The sequence below is a fragment of the Rutidosis leptorrhynchoides genome, chromosome 1 (genome assembly GCF_046630445.1).
Source record: "Rutidosis leptorrhynchoides isolate AG116_Rl617_1_P2 chromosome 1, CSIRO_AGI_Rlap_v1, whole genome shotgun sequence".
Lineage (NCBI taxonomy): Eukaryota > Viridiplantae > Streptophyta > Magnoliopsida > Asterales > Asteraceae > Rutidosis > Rutidosis leptorrhynchoides.
In genome coordinates, this window is record NC_092333.1 from 570,212,881 (window position 1) to 570,227,542 (window position 14,662).

Sequence of the window (14,662 nt, forward strand, 5' to 3'; positions counted from 1 at the left end):
TGTTCATCAAGGCTTATACATTAGATATTTAATTTATATAGATCAATAAACATAAAATAAAACGTTGTATATAAAGTTTTGTGAAAATGTTCTTAGATGTTGGGTGACAAATGAGAACATTCGATGTGGATATGCCGTTAAAAAAAAAAACTTTGAAAAACTTGTTATATCAAAAACTTGAAAAATATTGTTAATCAGTAAATAACCATAGGTGCGTTTAAAAGTGTTTTCATTATAATAGGAGTAATCATAATTAAGCAAACTAAAAAAATCTACTGATCAAGTTAATTTAGTAGAACACAAATTAAATAGGGAATAGGCCATAACTGAAAAATAAGAAAAACAAAGTAACGTGTTGTAATGAGCTCTCTTCATCTTAATTTCTTTTAATGCATATTAAGTCATTTGTATTGATAAGTGAACTATTATTATGGTGTTACTAATTCTTTTGTAAAGCAATGATCATATTATAAAAAACCACCTCAAACAGAGGACAAAGAAAAATTAAATTTGTATTATGGTCTGGTGATCTATCTTAATGTTGTATTCTCGTACACTTCAAGTAAACAGAACAAAGAAAATGTACTCAGGCAAATATACTAAAATGCTAGCAGCAAAAGTTATTACTAGCACTTTTACATCAATCCCTGCTTTTACAAAGTTAGCAGCACACGTAAAAAATTTAAAGATACTTTTAAACGTGAAAAGCACAATGATAGCAAAGTTAACCCAAGAAACAAAAAACAAAAGAAAATGTGGATATGGTATTAATGTGGATCATCTTAATAGCTTCTTCCCCAGTAAGTCCATTTCTTTGCAGGTTTCCCAGATGCAAAGCATAGTGTGCCTGTCACAAAATACAAAGCTACATAATCCCCAGACTGTTCTTGAGAGATTTTTGAAATAAATACTTGTTAATTTAGCAATTGATTAATAACAACACTTATGTAGCCTCTAATTATACCTTCAGGCAGATCAGGCTGATCAAATGGAGAACAAAGCGTCTTAGCAGCTCCAGTCTCCCCTTTGGTCTTTGCTTTCACTTCCTTCTCTACTTCCTGAAAAATGGTTAAATTCAATACAGGCTGTTTATAATAGTAACTAGTAAGTGAAACAAAAAGTCAGATGACTGAAACAAGATTAGCAAATTTTGTTATTTACTGAAGGACTGATTCAAAGTATCATAAATTATCAAGATGGCTATAAAAGGAACAAAGTCAAAATGGGTCATGCTAGTAGAAAGCCACACCCAAATAACTTGGGAAACAAAACCTCTTAGATCATCTCATTCTCATTCTATAAATATAAAAGACTATTTATTAGTAATCATATACTCCCTCATTGGGGAATTAGGGATATCTAATACGCTCTTAACAGCATAAATGGCAAGTGATGTTGACCAATTAAGTATTAGATAAACTTTTTTTAACAACTTTTACCCCTCAACCAACTCAACTGCATGTGCAGTCAACAACAAAATTCAATTGACTTTCCCTTTTCTTAATCGACCCAATTTCAACCCGAAAGCCACTAGTACTACAAACTATTACCTCTTCATCACACCATGGAGCCAAGATCAGCTTCTTTTTGCTTAACGCATCTACGAATTCATCCCAGGTTTTAGTAACTTGAACACACGCATCTCTTTTTTGTTTAGCAACATTAAACATGCTTTGCTGAATGTCATCCAGCATTTCCTTTACTTTTTCACCCAAATCAGTCATAGGAATATCAACTTTTTCTCCATTGTCACGACGAACAGTACGCACCTATAATACACAACACATCAGCCTTCGAAAAAAACCAGTTTCAGTTATTATAAAATTACATTATCAGATTGTCTGTCTTACCTGGTTGTTGGCTAGATCCTTTGGTCCAATTTCAATCCTGAGTGGGACCCCTTTCATTTCCCAGTGAGAATACTTCCAACCGGGAGAATAATTCTCTCTAAGGTCCGCTTCAGCACGAATACCTAAATCACACAAAGTTTTTACAGTTGCAGAACAAGCACTTATGATTTCTTTAACATCTGCATCTTTATAAGGCACGTGAATCACGATAACTTGTACTGACGAAACTTTAGGAGGTAAGACCAGGCCTTTATCGTCACCATGAACCATCACCATCACACCGATCTGTAAAAAACAAAAAAAACAGTTTGAAATGGTTGCATATCACATAAACTTTTTTGCAAAACGTGATGAAAATTTTCGGTTACCGTTCTAGTACTGTATGCCCAGGAATTTTGCCAGACCATAGCCTTTTCTCTATTTTCATCCTCGAAGGTAATATCAAACATCTTAGCAAAATTCTGGCCCAAACAATGTGAGGTTGCACCTTGTACACCACGTCCAGTATTTGGTATGAACGCCTGCATTTATAAATACACTTCTATGAACTCGGCTTTCATTTATAAATAGACTTCTATGAATTAAAAAGACTTTTATGCAATGAAAAATAGTATTAGTCTACAATTAAGTCAGTATCTTGAGTACCTCAACACTAGTAGTATATAGTCCTCCAGCAAACTTCTCCAGCTCACTTTTCTTTCCTTTTACAACAGGAACAGCCAGGTACTCCTCATAAAGGCGTCTGTACAGTTCAAGGATTTCAAGAACCTAAAATACATCATTAGTCTAAGTCAGATAGACTATCTTATTGAAAAAAAAAAACAAATCGGTCACGTTAAAAACAAACATATCAGTAAATAGCCAAGATATTAATAATAATGAATACGTGTTGGACATAAATTTTATACCTCAGTATCTGCTTCCTCCTGTGTTGCATGTGCAGTGTGGCCTTCTTGCCAAAGAAACTCACGACTCCTACAATAATGTTGAGTTTAGCATTATGCACCAGTAAACTGACTACCCAAGTTCATAATGCATGACCCAATTTAACAAAACGGAATGATCATGTGATACTTTAAGTAGACATGTAAAGTAACAAGGGTAACAACTAGCACCTGATAAAAGGAGTAGGGTTACTGAATTCCCATCGAACAACATTGCACCACTGGTTGAGTTTTAAGGGCAAGTCACGATGTCCCCTGATCCACTTAGAAAAATATGGATACATGACAGTTTCACTAGTTGGGCGAATGGCAATGGGATTTTCCAAATCAGAATCACCTGATTTTGTGACCCAAGCAACCTACAATTTTAAGTCAGAAAAATAAAATTTAAAATTATATTAAAGTAACGGATTCAATAAAGTGATCCATATAGATCACAAGCACTACCAAATACCCATATAACATACCTCAGGAGCAAAACCCTCAATATGATCCTTCTCCTTTTGCAGAACATTGTTGGACACAAAAAGTGGGAAGTAACATGGTTTAATCTTCATGTTCTTAATTTCAGGATCAAAGAAGTCCTGCATAACAACAATTGAAAAAATAAAATAAATAAAAGTTTAAGCCATCATGCTTTCTTCACCTGGTAACAAAAAATAATAAAACGAAAAGAAAACAAAAAGTATTAAAACAGATAATTAAACCTAAAAGTTCTGTGCTTACTTGCATTAACTCCCAAATGCCCATTGTCCATGGACGGAGGATGTAACAGCCAGATATATCATAATATTCTATCATCTCACCGTTGGTAAGAACCTATAAAAACCACATATTATATAACCAAACTTAATCACTATCAAAACGAAATATATGACTTAAAATTTAAACTTGTCCTTCTACAAGTACTTGGTACAAGTTTTTGCACCAAATACAAACCTTAATTCCTGGGAATGTTAAATGTTCATAATAAAAGTATTCTAGAAGACTTTAGTAGATGACCACCACATTTTATGATTATCTTTCGAGTCCATTATTAGGTCATCTGTTGAGCCCATTTACTATATATAATATACTCTGTCATTGAAAAGGGACAACGACAGGCATTTCTAGATCAAAAGTCTTTAAAAAATATACCGAGTAACGACAATTGCCATCATCTATGAGTCGTTCATGTGAACTTCGTAAGATTAACAAAGTAAAATAACAATAACAATGATAATAATAATATAATAACAAAAACAATGATAAAATCTAATATTCTCCTGCATATATGATGTCAAGTTTTATTTAGTTTTCTACCTAGATGACCCATACATGAAATACTGATATATCTATTACAAACCTACAGCGTATGAAATATATTGAATTAGAAACACATTAGGCACGCCATATACCTCAGGGTACCATTCGCCGAAGTTCCCATCCTTGGTATTGGTGAGGCCAAGCCCAGTTTCTTTCTTCCTTCCCTCTGCAATCAAAAAATATTATGACATTATATACACATGCATCTTTTTATATATAGCATTCAAGTAGTCAACCATCTATCACTCTGTGTGTGGAGGGATCAACAGAAGCAGCATAAAAAAGTAGCAAGCATTATAATTATAAGAATCTGATCCTAAAAACTCTGATACAAAACTATACTGTTGTTATTACTTGTTAGTGCGGAACAGTATTACGTTTATCTACAAGTTTTCCCCAATTTTACATCAAATATGAACCTAGAAACTAAGTCATCTAACAATTTATCCATCTGCAACATATTTTTCATTCAAAACGACAGGCATAAACATCAAATTGATATAATGCACAAACAAAATCGATTTTATTCAACAGATGGAGTATAATTTGAATTAATTTTACAAGACTTAAACAAATACTCCGTACATACATATCGTACTGCAAATCAATCGTCATGTAAGTAAGTAGGTATGTGATACAATAACAGAAACTATGAAAAAAAAAACGTACTACTGGATTTGGCGGCCGCATTAGATTTATCGGCTTTAGCAGGCTTATTTCCACCTGCCATAACTTCGATTTACAACAGCAAATCAGAAATCAAAATTGTAAAACCTAGAAACGAGAGGCAGATAAGTAAGAATATACTGATTTCAAGTAAAATTGCAAGGATAAAGTACATTATTAATGGATGCAAAAGCATGATTAATAGAAATCAGCTTACACTCACCACTAGATGAAATCTTATTAATCGGCTCCGGTCAACTGCCGGCGTGATTGTCGATCGAGTGGCTACTAAAAGATATGTGAAAGAGAAATATAACAATAACAGGCAAATGTTTAGAGTAATATTATTATCCCAAAACCCTACCTTGCACCCAAAGTTGCCGCTAGACACCCCTTTGACCTAAATTTGTAAAAGCGGCCCTTCTAATTTTACATCATGCTGAATTGCATCGTTTCTATTTTTATCATGATAAAATAAATGATGTTTCTATTGTTTGCCTAAAGGTTAACTTTAAGATAATTTTCATGGACAAAAAGTACTCCGTAGTACACCAAAGTTAGTGGGTTAGATAATGAGAGGTGAATTAGGTGATTATTATTAGAGTACAGATGATTATGTAGCATCTTCAAAAATCTTAAGAATAGCTCTTAAGGTTATATTGAAATATTCGTAAAATAAAACTAAAATCAATTTTGTAACACAGTATTGTAGCATTGTGATTGATGTTTAATAGCCGACATAATTAAGATTTTATTTATAATTAAATTAGGAAATATTGATATCTTACTCATCAATCAAAAATAGAATCCCAATGCACATCTAATACAATAGTTTAGTATAAATCAAATCTTATGTTGATTATTTCACCAAAAAGCCAATGGCTTTGCAGTTTCGAAGTCATCCTTATAACCTTGAAGTTGAGAGTTCGAGTCTTATTTAGGATATTTCGTAGTGAATATATTCGTGTTAGTATTTGATGGGTGTATAAGTTTGTCTTTCAAAAAAATATGTGTTTTGGGCTACTTGATTGGTTATTTAGAGTATATACCAGTGTTGTAAAAGTCGGCCGACGCGTCGGCCGATGCGTCGATTTTTTGGGTACTGTAACGACCCGTCAAAATCGCTATTGACGCAGCACGTTAATCATTGATTCCACAGTGAGGTTTTGACCTCTATATGATACGTTTTGATAAAATATTGCATTCATTAAAATAAGTGACTTTCTAAACATAGAAAGTTATAAACATGTGGGCAAGTGCTTAGGTATAAGCAAAACCCCGAAATACATAAGTCTTTAATTTACAGGTTGACATCACAGTCCAATTGTTTATTACACAACGCAGTTTTATTTTGAATGCAATAAACTTTGTACAAAGCATGAGAGACTCCATGCAGGCAACAAGCACATCACAGCGGAAGCATTCTAAGGACCTGAGAATAAAACATGCTAAAAAGTCAACACGAATGTTGGTGAGTTATAGGTTTAATTGCTCGAGTCATAAACATATATAAAGATAGACCACAAGATTTCATCAAAAGTTTATCAATAGATTCTACGTAACAGAGCACCCTGGTAACTAAACTTAACGCTATAGTGATAATTACCCCATTCGTTTTAATACACGCAAACCAACGTGTCTTAAACTCAAATAACATACGTCCGTTAAAAGGCTAGCGCTCTAGCTCGGACGGGGATGTCAAGCCCTATGGATCCATATACAATTATTCGCGCCCACCAGTCCATATCCTATGTACTGGCAGCTACTAGTTACCAAAGCTAAGGGATTTTCGGTTTAACTCAGTGTAGAATTTAGTATGTACTTGTGTCTTATCGCGTTTAAAATAAATTGCATGTATTCTCAGCCCAAAAATATTTAAAGTATTTAAAAAGGGAGACTATAAACTCACAGTTCAATATTGTGATTCAATATTGTAGGCAAATTGCGTAGACGTAATGATGGTAGACGACTGTATGGTTGGCCTTGGATTCAAGAACAATACCCCGAATAATACCTAATATTTCCTTAGCTTAAAGCGGTTTGAAACCCGAATTAAAAACACCCTCGTATATACCTTATTATTATTAAACTTAAATTTAAAATTATAATTATAATATAAATATAAATATTGAGAGTTAATGTGAAAAACTTCGTCGAACAAACTGCGTATTTATATTACTTTTCGATTTACTGTAGCTCATGCGATCGCATGAGTTTTCAGTGTTTTTGTCATGCGATCGCATGGCCGCCTTTTCCGTTTTGTTTGCTAGTTCGTCGACATCAAATAGTGTACTGTAGCAAACAGTGTTTACTGTAGCAATAGTGTTTACTGTAGCACTGTAGCAAAATACGGTTTCACTGTAGCAAATAGTGTTTTACTGTAGCAAAGTAATTTTTACTGTAGCAACTAGGGTTTTACTGTAGGAAAGTTGTTTTTTACTTGTACATATATATATATATATATATATATATATATATATATATATATATATATATATATATATATATATACATACATATAATTGTTCATGAATCGTTGAGAGTAGTCAAAGGTAATTGTATATATGAAACAGTTCTAAAATTTTGAGACTCAATTTAACAGACTTTGTTTAACGTGCCAAAATAATAAATCGTATAGAGAATTGGTTTAAATTAGTCGAAATTTTTCGGGTCATCACAGGTACTCCGACCCGTTTTTTCTGAAAACGACTCAAAAGATGGTCAAAGCTAAAAGTTCGGTTAAAGTCTGTCAAAAACGGTCAAAGTTGGTCAAAAACGGTCAAAAACGGTCAAAATCAGTCAAATTTTCGTCAAGATGTGATATGTTTTTAAATTAGGGTTTGTTTTCATTTTTTGGGTCGCTCTTTTCTCTGTGTCCTTACTGATTATGTACTTGGTAACATTAATTGAGTTTGAAGTTTGATTGTATTTAAATTCAAGTTCTTATTTAAGAAATTTATGGTACAGACTCAACTATTTTATACATATATAAATATATATTTAAGAAATTATTAATAAAGTCAACGTTGGTCTACGACCGATGCGTCCCCGACTCGGCCGACGCGTCCTTTTTAGGTCTCAACCGATGCGTCCCCGACTCGCGACTTTTACAACCTTGGTATATACACATTGAAAGTAGTAAAATCCACAACAATACATTGCATGATCTCATATATTTTTTTCCCGTAAACGTGTTAAATTTAACTATCAAGTTTTCTATGAAACTCCGCATCCAAATCCTCTTTTGTAACAAAAAAAAAAAAAAAAAGTGTTAGTAACACCGGGCCCACTTAGACAATATATTACCTTGACATTTTTTTAATAGTGACGTGGAATCAAAATTGCACTTTTTAGAATAGGAAAAAAAAAAAAATCTCACTATAACATGATAGGTTTAAATTTTGAAGGTGAGTTATAGTGGGTATCAAATTTTTATGTTTGATGATGTGGTAAAATATGATCGAAAGGTATGTGGTAAATAAATAAATTATTAATAATATGGATACATACAAGTCAAATTCTTATTGGCTTTGAAAAATCCAACGCCACTTCTACCGCTCGTCCCATTTGTAACTACCGCCTGAAGGCGTAAAAACTGAAGCCCCGTAATGGGCATTGCAATCCGTCAACAATGTGCAGAGTCAATTTAACGCCAATTATGAAGCCCGTAAGCCATGGTCTAGGGTTTTAGTTGGCACGAGCGTTAGAATAGACCATTGTCGCCAAATCTCTAGTGACATCTGAACTCGCAACTAAAGATGAAAGTCGTAAGAAAATTTTTCTTTTATAAGTAAAGCAAAATGTGACAACAAATTATGCAATTGATTAAATTAATAAATATGTTGTTAATTCAAGTATCACCCAAAACCGGATTATCTATATAATATGTTGGAACTGTGACAACATATTTCTCATACAGGAACATAGGATGAAATGTACACTTCACAATCTTCACTATAATGGGTGTGAAAATGTTAACAAAGGCGTGTTCCTATAGTTACAAAGATGGAAGTGGCTCGAGCTCGACAAAAGCAGCCAAGAAGACGCGTCAGAATGAAGAGTGAAAGAGATAAGTATTCATTCGGTTTTATATCGACAAATGAGACGTTACACATGTTCTGGGGATCTAAACCAATGAATATATGTACTTGTAGATTAGTAACATTGGATTATAAATGTATACATCGAACGAATTTTCATTGTCATTCCATTTTTAATGTAAACTCCAATCTAATTTTATATCGATAAGAAGCAAAACCGATTTGACAACACCAGTTTATTTCAAAACCATCAAGTTGCAAAAGATGCTACTAAATAGCAGTAGTCATATTAGTGCCTAACAATTACATGTCTCCAAGGTTTTGTTACAAAATCTCATACAACATTCATAGCTTCAGTTAGCCTTTATTCATTTGTTCACTCATAGTGCAATAGCAGAGGAAAAACACCTTCGATAAGGACCATTAGTGTTAATAATTTCCCAGCCGCGGCCTTCCTTGTAACATTCCACCTGTCATTAACCAAAATTCCTCTTTTAGCTATTTTCGCAAGTTTAAGATAAAATATACTCAAATCAACTGATTTACATGTAAACGTGTCAAAATTGCCACCTTTAAATACCAAGACAGTAAGTTTTTTTTTGAGATGACAATGGTGACAAATGGAAACTACTACTTACAGTGTCGTTAATTTCTTCACCACTTTTGAGCCCGCCAAAAATGTATATGCAATCTTTGGCGACAGCTGCAGCAGAAAATCCCCGAGTAAGATTCATCGGCTCTCCAATCACCCATGACCCGCGTCTCGGATCATAAATTTCCACGGTTGAGACCATATCATAACCGTCATAACCTCCAATAACAAACCTGAAAATCAACAACAATTCAGCCTTTTTTATAACCGAACTTAACGTGTGAGTGTGCACAAGTCTATTAAAAAAAGAAACGAAAAGATAAGGCTTACAGTTTTTCGTTTAAAACAACCATAGAAGGGCAACCCCTCATTGTATTCATGCTCGCTATTTTCTTCCAAGAATGTTCTCTGGGATCAAATCTTTCAGCCGTCCTGTGATGATTACCGATTGACACGTCAAAAAATATAAAGTGTAGCAGCAGCAAATTATACATCAGTTTCATCTTTACATGCAGACAATGAGCTACGATCATCATAATTATGTTCCAAGATTATAAGTACCTCAAATAGCCATTGCCATCATAACCACCTACAGCATAAAGTGCTCCATTAAGCTCGGCTGCAGCAAGAGCAAACCGCTGCAAGATAAAAATCATTAGGTTTTTCTCAAAGTGCCCGCGCATTATCCGATTGTGGGCCGGTTTGAGTTGCCAGTTATCAACCTTATTAATTATGCCACACGTTGATGACATGATTATATCGAAGATAGTATATATAAGTTTGTTAAAAAGACAAAATTTTCAACCTTTTCACGCATCGAGCGGGTTTGGATCCAAGCTCCAACATCAAAATCCAACATCTCTACGGCTGAAAAGCATTCTTCACCATTTCCACCACCAACAGCATAAATTTTATCGTTCACAGTGGCACCAGCAAGACTTCCATTTTTTTTATTTAAAGGAGGACATGTAGTCCATCGATTTGCTGCAGGATTATACGATTCCACTTCGCATAAACAAAAAAACAACAGATAAAACGTTATTTACTCGACAGTGCTTAAAGAGAATAGTAAGAAAACGAGTAAAGGTGACAAATGATTGCGTCAGTTGGGTTGTGTAAGGGTCAAAATGGGCAAGTTTTGTATCAGTTGGGTCAGGTTGACCAGAAAAACTTTTCGTCCTACTGTTTTTGTATTAATTGGTGTCAGATAAATTACAAAATTTATGTTATTCCAATGTCTTATGGACAATTACTCTTAGGGTAACCATTGACTGGTCACCATGTCCATTTTTAGCTAGTATTTTAAGTTACCAGTTTTACCCCGTCAAAGATTAAACATAAGCAGAATCGATCCTCATTATAGTAAATGGAACAACTATAAACATGAATCACGTATATAACTAACTACCTGTGTCAAACCACTGACCACGGGTCCCACCACCAAACACGAAAAGTTCACCATCCAATTTTGAAACCGCTGCATAACATCGTTCAGTATTCATGGGATTAAGAGATTTAGTCAGAATTCGTGATGGCGAGTAGCAGTCCACTGATGACAACCATGATGCACCATCATATCCACCGATTAAAACTATCGAGTCATCAGGTAAACCATCTTCAATGATTTCTCTTTCTTTTATATCTTCAAATTCTTGAGGCCCCACAGATATTGGTACCTCTAGCGTGTTACGTGTGCTTTTTAAGTAGTTGATTTCGGTGTTAGCTTCAGCCTGAAAAGTCATGAAAGTGATAGCAGAAAACAAATATACCATTAGACAGAACATACTGCACTATAATAATAATGTTACTGATATCAGAACATTTCCACTTTATATTATGCCTGGCAATTGAGAACCACACTCTGAAATTTGGGTCAATTGGGTTAAGCTTTCTAGTCAACTGGGTCATGGGTCCTGAGAAAAATTAAGCCTAACAATGTAAACCGAAACTTAAAAAAAAAAGGTCCAATGGTTTCCTTCAAACCTATTGGGTCCTATACAAAATATAAAGGAACATGTCAAGTGGGTATCAATTCCTAAAGCTCAATAAATATAGATAGGTCTAATGGGTCATGTAAATTGGTCAAATGGGTCGAGCATAATGATCATAACAAGTTTCATCCGTCAAACGTAATCATAAATGTAAAAGTATAAGCGTAAAACGTAATCATAAATGTTATAGTATATGACCCGTTTGGACCCATTTGACCCGTTAGCCAACCCGGACCAACCTGACTGATTTGGACCGTTTAAGAATCTGACCCGTTTGACCCATGACCCATTTCAACCCAAAACCGTTTTGACCGGTTACCCAAACCGACCCAACCTCACCCCTTTGCCGGGTATACTTTATATATAACTTCAAAATTCATTTTCAGTAGAATTGAATACCAGATTATTCTCCAAAGAAACGATCTTCTGTTTCAATTGATTAATCGTGTCATTCTGTACAACTGTAGACGCCATCAAATCTTCAACCTTTTGAATCAACTAAAAACACACATAAAAACAAATTATTTCAAATATTAATACCAGAAAATAGGAGAAAAACACGTACTATACACACTTGCATTTATATAATAACCTGAGCTATGACAGTATTATCTTCGCATGATTTATCAGGGCTGACTTCCTTCTTCTCCATAGGCGAAACGTTCAAAACAACTGACTCGTCTTTACGGTTAGCAGAAGGTGGGCCCATGAGTTTATCAGGGGCGGGGCTCGGGGACGCGGGTTTTCGATTTGACGCTAGTGTCTTCAGTTTCATAGAGATAAGATCCTTGTCGCTAACTTTATTAAAAGGCTTAACGTCTTTCATCATGTTAGGCAAACTCTTTGCACCATTTAAATGATTACCAACGACTTCCTTGTTGCTAACTGTATTAAAAGGCTTAACGTCTTTCATACTATTAGGTGAAATCTTTGCACCGTTTAAATGATGACCAACAACTACTTGCGGAATGTTAGACACACGTTCCCTTTCGAATGGCAACAAAGTTTTTGGCTTGATTGTACTGTGTGGAGCATGTGGTGTACGTCCACCAGAAATCGCTTGGGTTGCCAATAAGGATAAAAGCCGATTTGATTGAGCATGGTCTAGCTCAAACCAGAAATGGTTCATGGTATGGTAATTATCAGAAATAATGGGCTTGAACTGATCCTCGGTTAACGGCTTACACCTCAGCTTTTCGCGGATTTGAACCTAATATTATAAAATAGATTTGTCATAAAGCAAAACTTCAGTATCATAGACATAAGGGTGTGTTAGTTTGGTGTTAATAGGTTGAGAAAAACGCTACTCGAGAAGTACTCGGTCGTGACTTTTCAGGGAGTACTCGACAACTCGGGGAGTACTCGAATGTTGACCAAGTTTGACTTTGACCGATTTTAACCGGTTTTGACCAATTTTGACTGATTTTCCGAGTAATCCCGAGTTTTGACCGACTTTCAAATGATCCCGAGTTTTGGCCAAGTTTGATCGTGTGTGACCAAGTTTGACCGAGTACTCCCCGAGTTGCAAAAGCCAAGTACTAGCCAAGTAATTCCGAGTTCTGCAACACTAGGTCAGTTATTAAGGTATAAAGTATAAAGTACCTATATAATTGTATAATCATAATATCTAATACTCTGTGATTAATCGGACCATACAGATAAGTGGCTAAGGTGTTTTGTTTAAAGTTGTAAAATCAGATAAATAATTTTTTGACTGGTTACAAACTCTAATCTATTTATAATAAACTACTATTTCAAATTATCAGAAAACACATTTTGTCCAATGGGAGTTCATGTATCTCAGATTAGATTGAACAAACTAACTTTATTACTCGTATATGGTTATATCAGATAATCAACTTTGTTGCAACTGATATGAAACTACTGAATAATTACATATTGCAAAGCAAAATAACAGCTATAAAATTCTAAATAATAAGATAATCAATCTTACAATACTGTAACAGTATACCTGAGCAGGATATGGCGTTTTCTGAGAACCTGCACAAGTCCACGCATACGGGTCAATGTTTTCTTGACCCGAACTTACAGCCTCAAAGATGCCATGTAGTGTTCTATCTGTATAATTGAATAGAAATAAAGGCAGACCAGGTTCGATTTTTCTCACGTACAAAATGTGTGACTTCGGTAAACCTGCTATAGTTATGTGATCATTACATTAGTAAGAATCAAGATTTCGTATCTTAATAAGTAACTGATATATAGTCAAACTGAAAAACTGACCAAAGAGTTGCTTGGAAAAACATTCATTGATTGTCATCTTAGTAGTACCGAAAATCACACCGCCGAGTTGGCTCTTCCCTAAATTTCTCATGTCGTAATCGCAACCCATCTTCAATATTTCAATTTAAAAACAAAACACATTGTGCACAATAATAATCAGAAACAGTTAATGATTTAGATTGCACAATGGGAAAAGGAAAAATGTAGAATGTATTAAACAAATTCAACAAATATTAAACCCTAAGTAGTAATAGCAGACTTCAATATGATCATAGTGACGTCATACTAAAACTTACAACACCTTTTAGAATACAATTTTAACATAATCCACACAAAAATCATAAAAAGTACACAAATTTTATAATAATCCCAAATTTTAACACAGATTAATTAGTTACAGAACGTTGCCTTTGTGACTGTAGGATGAATCAAACTCACATTAAGCATAATGAAAAAAAAAAAAAACAATTTTTTTTTGCCATTTTGAGTAGATAAGACTTAAAATGAACACACTTATGTTAATCATAAAAAAGATCAAACTGTTGCTAAATCGAGTACTAAACGCATAAATTTATTAAAAAAATAAGTAATCAAAACCCTTGAAATTTCGTTTACAACAAAACCCCATATACATAAAATGGATCCAAATGTAAGGAAGAGTAACATGTGTTAAGAAACAATTACCTGTTAACCCAAAATTTAGTTGTGTTGATTTCTGATTATATGTTTAAATGATTAAATGATCATATGGGGTGTTTAGAAAGAGAGCTGTAACTAAGCGCGAAACCTTCAGTGAAATTAGGCAAGAAGATGAGTTTTATAACAATAATAAGTTATAGTTTTTATTAAAGGTTGTACATCACGCAAATAGTGTTAAGATGGATTGTTAAAAATGACATCTGGGTTTTTCTATGAAGTATAGACAATTGTTTGATATTCTAAGAGAATGTTAAATTTCTATGATGATTTGGTTAAGTAATTAATAACTTGTATAGTTCTAGATAGTTCTAGATAATATTCTTTTGTAGAT

At 34.1% G+C, this 14,662-nt stretch overlaps 2 protein-coding genes across 2 annotated transcripts; both read right to left on the bottom strand.

Moving 5' to 3' along the window:
* Positions 1 to 537: 537 nt before the first annotated feature.
* On the bottom strand, positions 538 to 5,092 carry LOC139881835 (proline--tRNA ligase, cytoplasmic). Its single transcript, XM_071866241.1, has 13 exons — positions 4,989 to 5,092; positions 4,769 to 4,844; positions 4,192 to 4,265; positions 3,521 to 3,613; positions 3,262 to 3,378; positions 2,966 to 3,153; positions 2,759 to 2,825; positions 2,496 to 2,618; positions 2,219 to 2,371; positions 1,851 to 2,135; positions 1,551 to 1,769; positions 965 to 1,058; positions 538 to 847 (listed from the first exon to the last, which is right to left on the bottom strand). Exons 2-13 carry the CDS (start codon positions 4,827 to 4,829, stop codon positions 783 to 785), a joined length of 1,539 nt encoding a protein of 512 aa, XP_071722342.1. The 5' UTR covers positions 4,830 to 4,844; positions 4,989 to 5,092; the 3' UTR covers positions 538 to 782.
* Positions 5,093 to 9,039: 3,947 nt separating this feature from the next.
* LOC139881841 (uncharacterized) lies at positions 9,040 to 14,424 on the bottom strand. The gene is made up of 11 exons (XM_071866248.1): positions 14,317 to 14,424; positions 13,633 to 13,741; positions 13,361 to 13,542; positions 11,981 to 12,598; positions 11,788 to 11,886; positions 10,806 to 11,127; positions 10,203 to 10,402; positions 9,959 to 10,035; positions 9,728 to 9,829; positions 9,444 to 9,630; positions 9,040 to 9,275 (listed from the first exon to the last, which is right to left on the bottom strand). The coding sequence occupies exons 2-11, from the start codon at positions 13,739 to 13,741 to the stop codon at positions 9,186 to 9,188; spliced, it is 1,986 nt and encodes a 661-aa protein (XP_071722349.1). The 5' UTR covers positions 14,317 to 14,424; the 3' UTR covers positions 9,040 to 9,185.
* Between the last annotated feature and the right edge of the window lie 238 nt (positions 14,425 to 14,662).